This window comes from Arachis ipaensis, chromosome B07 (genome assembly GCF_000816755.2).
Source record: "Arachis ipaensis cultivar K30076 chromosome B07, Araip1.1, whole genome shotgun sequence".
NCBI classification, from domain to species: domain Eukaryota; kingdom Viridiplantae; phylum Streptophyta; class Magnoliopsida; order Fabales; family Fabaceae; genus Arachis; species Arachis ipaensis.
Window position 1 is genome coordinate 8,540,439 of NC_029791.2, and position 7,970 is coordinate 8,548,408.

General features: G+C 33.0%; 2 protein-coding genes across 2 annotated transcripts; one reads left to right on the top strand and one right to left on the bottom strand.

Annotated features, from left to right (window-relative positions):
- Nucleotides 366-3,139, top strand: LOC107609247 (arogenate dehydrogenase 1, chloroplastic). Its single transcript, XM_016311133.2, has 8 exons — nucleotides 366-605; nucleotides 676-847; nucleotides 929-1,084; nucleotides 1,303-1,385; nucleotides 1,469-1,538; nucleotides 1,628-1,702; nucleotides 1,817-2,125; nucleotides 3,076-3,139. The coding sequence occupies exons 1-7, from the start codon at nucleotides 439-441 to the stop codon at nucleotides 1,904-1,906; spliced, it is 813 nt and encodes a 270-aa protein (XP_016166619.1). The 5' UTR covers nucleotides 366-438; the 3' UTR covers nucleotides 1,907-2,125; nucleotides 3,076-3,139.
- LOC107609246 (biotin carboxyl carrier protein of acetyl-CoA carboxylase) lies at nucleotides 3,085-7,775 on the bottom strand. Its single transcript, XM_016311132.2, has 9 exons — nucleotides 7,535-7,775; nucleotides 6,806-7,006; nucleotides 6,368-6,435; nucleotides 5,964-6,017; nucleotides 5,029-5,295; nucleotides 4,852-4,914; nucleotides 4,345-4,413; nucleotides 4,197-4,242; nucleotides 3,085-3,443 (listed from the first exon to the last, which is right to left on the bottom strand). Exons 2-9 carry the CDS (start codon nucleotides 6,999-7,001, stop codon nucleotides 3,382-3,384), a joined length of 825 nt encoding a protein of 274 aa, XP_016166618.1. The 5' UTR covers nucleotides 7,002-7,006; nucleotides 7,535-7,775; the 3' UTR covers nucleotides 3,085-3,381.

The window sequence follows — 7,970 nt, forward strand, 5'->3', positions numbered from 1 at the left end:
TTCAATTTCTAATCTTTTAATTTTTTTTTTAAAAATCGACAAAAAGAATAGGAAAAAAAATACCAAACATAACACCACCAAATTTTTACAATATACATCTAAGATCAAGTTACTTTTGTTATTTTTTTTTAATTTTTCGAAATTATAATAAGGACATATCACTCTGTCATGAAGAGAATGTTAATCTATGTTTAAGGGTGGGACTTATGTTTATGTTTAGACAAAATTAAATGAAGGCAAAACTGAAGTGCTAAAAAGCAAGTGTTGAGTGTTAGAGAAAGGAAATAGAAAAAACAAAAGTACAGTGTATCCTTGACGTATAAAAAATTGACACGTGTTGAGTTGCCTGGTCCCCTAACACCTTCAGCATAATCTTAACCTTAGCCATCACAAACTGGATTTGGTTGTGCAGAGTGCACTTCTATCTTCCAATCAAACATGTCATCATCATCATCATCATCAGCTCTCAAAATTGGCATAGTTGGATTCGGCACCTTTGGCCAGTTTCTGGCAAAGACTATGATCAAACAAGGCCACACTCTTACAGCTACTTCAAGAACTGATTACTCCCAACACTCCCTCCAACCTGGCATCCAATTCTTCAGGTAAGGAACAACGACTTCCACTCTTCTCAATGAAGTTTCATTGATTGATTCATGTTAAGGAAACTTTCAGGGATGTGAATGAATTCCTTGAGGCTGATAATGATGTCATACTCATATGCACATCCATTATTTCTTTATCTGGGGTTCTTGATTCTATGCCAATTTCTTCTCTGAAGCGATCATCAACACTCTTTGTTGATGTTCTTTCAGTCAAAGAGCACCCAAGAGAACTTCTTCTGCGGGTAAATACATGCTTTGGTTCTTAGTTAAGTTGGATAATTTGGACCATTGGTTTTTTTTATTCCTCTAGTATTGTTTGATAGAAATTGCCAGAGGAATCAGACATTCTCTGCACTCATCCCATGTTTGGCCCAGAAAGTGGTAAAAATGGGTGGAAGGATCTCACTTTCATGTACGATAAAGTTCGAATTCGAGATGAAGTTATCTGCTCTAATTTCCTCAATATTTTTGCAACCGAGGTAGTCAATGCTCTTAATTAACTTTGACAATTTTGATCTGTAAGTGCTGTGAGACTTTACTAAGAATAATTTTTTCTGGAGTCAAAAGAAATGAAGAACAAAACAACTATCTATGTCGAGTTAGTTTCGAACAAAATAATCTTCAGATCCTGCACAAGAACATGACACAAGTATAGGGTGATGTAATAATCCATGTGAAATTGTTATTTATTGAACAGGGTTGCAGGATGCTACAAATGACATGTGAAGAACATGATAAACTTGCTGCTAAGAGCCAATTTATCACACACACTATAGGAAGGTATGCAGATTTCTATACATTTAATTTAATCATTAAAGATATGCTCACTAGATACAACTTTAGGATTTTTTTTTTTTAAACAGGACATTGGCAGAAATGGATGCTAAATTCACACCTATTGATACAAAGGGCTTTCAGACACTTGTTCAATTGGTACACTTCTAATTATACACTTTCCAAACCTAGTCATGAAACAATCTTAGATAATAATTTGACACTTGACAATGACAACTTAATTGCAGAAGGACAGCACCATGAGAGATAGTTTTGATCTGTATAGTGGATTATTCTTGCATAACAGATTTGCTAGACAAGAGGTATGGATCTCAAAACTTTTAAAGTAAGCTGTATTAGAGAGGAAAGAAATAATCATTCATTCTATCGAGCAATAAACCACATAAATAAACTCATCCATCATGCCAATTATGCAGCTGGAAAACCTAGAACATGCCCTACACAAAGTGAAAGAGATGCTGGTTCAAAGGATGAGTGATGTGCTGGGTACAGAGAAGACTGCATAATTCTTTAGTAAAGTTTGTGTAGGTACAATAATCTCTTTATACCAAGGGAGTAAAATAGTGATTTTTCTCATTGATTAATGGGGATCATTAAGATTTCATAATCCCTTAACTTTTATGGATATTCATTTCTTGGACACTAAAATGCCTTCTTAGTGGTGGAGGTCAATCAATTTCATTTATAATATAATAATTTGTTCACAATCATCCCGTTGTATTAAGGTTCAGTTTGGATAAATAATTTAAATAAGTTCTTTTGGAAAAAGAGCTTAAAACATAAGGACTTTTATTAAGAGCAGCTTATAAATAAGTTATTTTGTGTTTTGATTTTTAGTTATAAAAGTACTTAATTTGAAGTTGTAGCATTTGGATAAATAACTCAAAAAATAATTTTTTTATAGAAGAGAATGAATATTAAAATAATGATAACAAATACTTTCTAATATTAAATGTTGATTTTATATAACCTAATCACTAATATTATGTATGATATGGTAGGTGAAAATAAAAAATAAATATAAAATGTGTGTCATGTATATTTTGTTGCTATTTTTTATTTTACTCCTATTAGAACTCTCTTTTCCTTGATTGAGGTCAAGAATTTGCTATAATTAACTATGAAAATAATAGCAAGCTATAAAATCACATGTGAAAAAAATAAAATTAAAACTGAAATTTCATACCATAGTTAAATACAAATTTAATAATAAAAAATAGAGTGATAAAATGATAACAAAAATACTTAGAAGGAATATATGCAGTAGATTGTTCAGATGCAATATTGTTTGAAAATGAAAATGGTGGTGGAGGATCAATACTTCCTTCAGATGAATCATTACATGAAAATGATGAAGTTTGTAACATTGTGTGAGAATGATGGTGGAATGATGATGGAATGCCAGTACTTCTAGCAGACCTTGCGTGAAAATGGTGGTGAAGGGTCAGTATTTTTCACAGAGTCAAGAAGGAAAGTAGATTTTTTTTTGTTTTGAAATTAATTTTTTTAAGTAGATTTTTCACAGAGAAGTCATATATTTCTACTTCTTCAAAAAGTTGTAAATTAAAAGTTAAAAGCTTTTTTAAAATGGTGCCAAACACGCAGATTGTGACTTTTCATAATCCAAAAGTTAAAAAAAAAAGTAGTTTCTGCTACTTCCCAAACGGGCTCTAAGAACTATATATGGACACAGTAGATGTGATCAGTAGGTTATTTTATGTGCTCTGAGATCATTCAGCCCAAAAAAGAAAATGTTTGCACATTGTTACAATGCTGGTTCAAATATCTCTAAGCAAGCTAAGCACTATAGAACTAGAAGTTGCCTTGTAATATCTCATGCAAATTCTTATAAAGGACTCCTTGCCAATATAGCGGTACCATTCATTATTTCTTGACTTATTTGCGGCCGAAAAGAAAGAATAACCAGACTACAAATGAATTTGTCATATCAGCTGCTCAAGAAATGATGTCACATGACTCATCATTTGATATTCTGGAATGCAGGTAAGACAGCCATAAGAGGATCTCCATAACCAACAGCCTCTGTAAATCATAAACAGAAAAACAATAAGAATTCACAGTTATGAATATCAAACTGCACCTTAGTCTTGGTGGTTGCAAGCTGCAAGTTGCAACTAGGCACTAGGCAGGATGCAGGAAATCATGAATAACAATCAAAGGGACATTGGAGAGGTAGATCATAAGCATTAAGTTAGTGAATAACCCATGAAACTCGTACCCCAGCTGTAGATTTTTATGGTAATTTACTAATTTATAATGAACCATGTTAATCTTGATTATCCCATAGCTTATAGGAAAGTTTTCAAGTATACCGGTATTCAGTGATTTTTAACAGTTGATTTTAATTATTATATAAAATCACTGAAACACCGATGTACCGGTACACTTGAAAATTTTCCTAACTTATATCATTTAAAAAGTACAAGCGAAAGAACAGGCACACAGTTTGTAAAGTGTGTTTAGTTTCACTCATGTCTTCTATGTAGAAGAATTCAAGATCTTCATGGATATGATGTGACTTTGTCAGTTAACACGTGAAAAGATTTTAGGCTAGTACCAACCATAAATTCTTCAATATCTTAAATAGTCATTTTTATAGTTAGGCTAGTACCAACCATATCATCCAAGTTACTAGAATATCTTACAAAGGTGGGAAAAGGCTAAGTACTAAGTCTCCCTAAGATGGTAGAATTCAGTTTAGAAAAACAAGTTTAGGACTTCTACTACTACTATCTCAAAAGTCATATATTATAACTTAATTTCGGTGGACACTACCTCCATCCTGAAAGAGTAGCTTGAACACCTCTCCAGACACATCTGACTGCAACATTTAAATTTAACCCAAAAAAAAAAATAAGAAAAAGGTCAGTAGGAAGTAGACATTTCAGAATTACTCAGGATTAAAGAGGCTAAGAAAAATCACCTTAACAGGAAGTGAAGTGCCAAACTGATCCAGATACCCTATTACTTGGCCTTCTTTGATGTAATCACCCTGTATATGTCAAAATTAAAAGGCAAAACAGAAGGAAAAGAGAAGATATTGCAGAAATGATAGTGCTGAATCAGGAACATGGTGATAAAGTGATTTGTAATCGGTCAAATGAACTTTAGACCCACAAAAATCATGACTATGCAACTATATGATAGCATATATATAATTAACTTAGTAGAAAATATAACTAAATTATATTTGTATTCCCAGGATAAAATATATCATTTATATCTTTCATTCATAAGTTTGCATGGAAAGAAAGGCCAATTTGTTAGAACATACTACAAATTTTCCAAATTATGGATCAACTTAGAGAGCCTAAGATACATTTCATTTATGTAGTTTCCACAAACAAAAACATCAGTCATAAACTCATAATTGGTTGATTACTTAGAAACAGAATGGTGGAGAGTGGAGAAAGCAGCATGCTAAATGTACCTCTTTACAGATAGGAGGCTGCTTCTTCCCTTTCACTGTCCTACCTCTTCGGAATGAACCAACCTGACAAAAGAGACAGAAAATGAAAATAAAAATCCACTCTAAAACTCTACAAGGCTTTAAGTAGACAAAATAAACCAGTAAAAGCAGAGTTCAGCGGAAAACAGTTAAAGATACCGTCGGGGATGACACAAGGACATAAGTATTGGGACCAGAAGCATCCAGTGCTGCTAACTTTGATGACTTCACGGTGGCATCATTCAGAAATGGATTGGTCTTCGCTGGAGATGGTTTTGGTGGTTGTGGTGATGGTGCTGGGGTAGCAGGTGCTGATTCCACCATAGGTTTACTTGGAACATGTGGTGCTGTAGTTGGTGAAATGTTGGATAAAGGAGCTTTGACTACTCCAATGTTGCGTTTCATATGCATCTCAAACTCTCCAACCTATCAAAATAAAAGTCAACTAAGGTCATAAACAAACCGATACAGAACTCTCTTCCATGTAAAGGAAAAATGTGTTATATATTCAGATAGGATTTTAGTCTCAATAAACATCACTACCTCACGTCTGAAAAAAAAATTGTGCTGAAATGGACAAAAGCTCCATTATCCAATAATTTGCCAAATGATATGTTGGTAATTTAAAATTAATATTTTTAAAGCATAGGAAACATGTTTTTCATTTATATCATAAAATAAGGAAGGAAAAGTGAAATCATGCAATTTACATGAATAAGTAGGTGAAGGATTGAGTAAATCACTTAAATTGAGCACAAATTATATCATAAAATATGGGTTTATCAACCTTCCCACACTTAAACAATAGCATGTCCTCATGTTAAATCCAAGAGAAAAGGTGAAGTTAGAATGGTAGAATCTCATGCAATGCAATCTATTCTAAATGCAAACTACCTACATGAATCATGCAATTTTAATTATCATCCACCTATATATATTCATAATTTCATACCAAACAATTAGACAGTAAAAGGGAAAGCAGAAAACCATACCCTCCTATAGCCTATAGGATACAGTCTAACATTCATTTCATTTATATCTGAAAGTGATTTCAAATTTTACAAGAGCAGAAAACAAGAGAAGAGAAAGGTCACCTTTACTTTCAATTCAGCAATCTGAGTCTCATCACATACCTCTGTGACCAAAGCCTGATCATAACCAGATGAGACAGGAAGAGTTACAAAGATAATGATAGATTGTGATACAATCGTTGTCAAACCTAAGCTCTGTCGTATGTCCAAAAGACATCTCATGCAACATATAACTTTGTATCATAGGATAATGAAGAAAAAAATGTTGATGCCCAGTCATGTTTGTGGTTCGGATTTCAGAGTACTTCTAGGGGATTTTTAGAGGTTTAGAACCATCCTGTGACATGGCTATTTCATAAAGCTTTTTTATTTGTGGCCACATTATTGCTGATTACCATCAAGCATATAATTATCAAGAATCAGAGAAATGAAATGTCAAGAAAATTAAAGGATGGATGGCTGTAGACCTCAAATCCATAAGGAAAACTTGCAGCTTGTGAAGGATTTTTCTCCGTAGGAAAGCTTTGCAAAGAAGCTGCATCGTCATAGCATGATTATCAGGCCTTTAAAAGAAAGAATGTCAAGAAGCAAACTACTTTAACTGCCAACTTTTTTAGAGTATAAAAGAGTTATAACATGTAACTACCAAGAACTAATTCTCGGTTAGAACATTAACCTTCAGCAGTAACATACCATACTTTGCATTGATATATTTGTGAACTTTCAATTTCAATAACGATAGTAATGGAACAATTCCTTCATCTATTTTTTTCAATACAAATATAAAACTGTAGAACTTGTACAATTGATAAAATAACTGCTATAAAAGTTTGAAATCTTCAACCAACAGCCATGAAGAACAAAGACAAGTACACGATTCATTTAAATACGAAAAAATAACCCACCATCAGACTTGGAGAGGCTGATGGGTTCAGCTGTTTTCTGACATGATACTTGTGTTCGCTTCCACTTGGTGGATCGAGAATCCATGTGCTTCTCACCCATGGTTAAGCTCTGAATCAAAAGCCTACTTTCAGAGCTCCTTCCAGCATTGTGGATGGTAAAACCAGAATTTTGAAGTGAGGGCTGAATATGGGACATGGTGCCTATGGGAGCCAAAGTTGAAATATAATGATTAAAGTATCTAATTGCAATTCTTTCCATTCCGATCATTACGTATGCATTGATAGTAAGAAATAGATGTATGCATACATAATATGGAAACAACAACACCTAAAGTGATGGTAACTTAACAAACAAACATAAAAGGTTAAATTCGCAAAATTATACATTGTAATAAGCCAAATCTAAAGCAATGGACCATTAAAGAAAGCTAAACCAATTACAAAACTAATTAACTCTGAAATGAAAAAAACATTACTACTATATTAATCCAACAGAACCACTTAATCCAAAATCAATAATACATTAAGTTCATACACGATTCGATTCCGATCAAGTATATATTAACAATTTTCACTTTGTTTTTTCCTATAAAAAAATCAAAGATGAAATGCTATAACAGCGAGATTAAAGATCACAAAGAAAACAGAAGCGCAGCTGGCAAAAAAAAGTATCAAAATATGAAACACATTCAGAGAGAGAGAGAGAGAGAAGAGAGTGAAAATTAATACCGAATGCGAGAGAGAATGGAGCGAAGGAATTGAGATTTTGCAGAAAAATGCAGCGAGCGATGAAATGGTTAAGAGTGTTAATAACGATTTAAACGTCTTTCTTTCTTATTGCCGTGGGCTTCGATATCTTCGCCTTCTCTCATCCCATTCTCCGTTACACTTCGCACTCCCTCCATTTTTCTTCTTGTTGTTGCTAACATGCGCCCTCTTACGTGGACTTGCCCCCATGGTGCATGCATGCTCCTCTTAATTTATTTCTTTTCTTAGTGAAACTCATATATGTTTATAAGTTAAATTAATGATTAATCATGGACATAAAATAATATGCAGACTCATATTCAATTATTTTCGTATAAGTTGGATAGTTGAAATTTATTAAATAATAATTTAATTAAATATGTTAAATTATTTAACGATTTTTTAAAAATACATGTAA

Excerpts from the sequence above, each read along its gene's own strand:
- LOC107609247 (XM_016311133.2), top strand. The coding sequence starts at position 439 with ATGTCATCATCATCATCATCATCAGCTCTCAAAATTGGCATAGTTGGA. Across the intron at positions 1,085-1,302 it reads TCAATATTTTTGCAACCGAG|GGTTGCAGGATGCTACAAAT; the intron begins GTAGTCAATGCT and ends TTTATTGAACAG. Across the intron at positions 1,386-1,468 it reads ATCACACACACTATAGGAAG|GACATTGGCAGAAATGGATG; the intron begins GTATGCAGATTT and ends TTTTTTAAACAG.
- LOC107609246 (XM_016311132.2), bottom strand. The coding sequence starts at position 7,001 with ATGTCCCATATTCAGCCCTCACTTCAAAATTCTGGTTTTACCATCCAC. Across the intron at positions 5,296-5,963 it reads TTGCTGAATTGAAAGTAAAG|GTTGGAGAGTTTGAGATGCA; the intron begins GTGACCTTTCTC and ends TTATTTTGATAG. Across the intron at positions 3,444-4,196 it reads GCTACTCTTTCAGGATGGAG|AGGCTGTTGGTTATGGAGAT; the intron begins GTAGTGTCCACC and ends TATGATTTACAG.